The 408-nt window shown below is 63.2% G+C and overlaps 1 protein-coding gene across 1 annotated transcript in view; it reads left to right on the top strand.

Moving 5' to 3' along the window:
* The window catches only part of prmt5 (protein arginine methyltransferase 5), a gene marked incomplete at its 5' end in the record, with an annotated part of 9,719 nt that overhangs the window by 5,697 nt on the left and 3,614 nt on the right, over positions 1–408 (top strand). The window contains one exon of the mRNA XM_048593919.1: positions 207–329. Within this exon, the coding sequence (XP_048449876.1) occupies positions 207–329 (123 nt within the window). The remainder of the gene's footprint in view (positions 1–206; positions 330–408) is intronic.

Raw genomic sequence — 408 nt, 5'->3', positions numbered from 1 at the left:
TCCAACACTCCCTCACCCCCTCCTCACCGTCACCTTCACATGCATCAATACGGTCAGCGCTGAGGGAGCAGGGCACTGTCGGAGGGTCAGCGCCGCGGGAGCGCCGCGCTGTCGGAGGGTCAGTGCCGCGGGAGCGCCGCGCTGTCGGCGGTGGATTAGAATCCAGCGTACTGTGAGTGTGAACTGTGTTGTGTTTCGGCCCCCAGGGTCCTGATGGTGCTGGGTGCAGGGCGGGGACCCCTGGTTAATGCCTCATTACGAGCTGCGAGACAGGCTGATCGGAAAATCACTGTCTTCGCTGTGGAGAAGAACCTCAATGCAGTCGTCACGTGAGTTCATCAGGACTCCCTCGGGGTCTGGAGGGGAGGAGGTGTTCATGGGGCAGCGGGAGGGGGGCACGTGGGTGGG

This window comes from Rhincodon typus, unplaced genomic scaffold, assembly GCF_021869965.1.
Source record: "Rhincodon typus isolate 14 unplaced genomic scaffold, sRhiTyp1.1 hic_rhity00004564, whole genome shotgun sequence".
Classification (NCBI taxonomy): domain Eukaryota; kingdom Metazoa; phylum Chordata; class Chondrichthyes; order Orectolobiformes; family Rhincodontidae; genus Rhincodon; species Rhincodon typus.
This window is presented reverse-complemented; position numbering and strand designations above follow the sequence as displayed.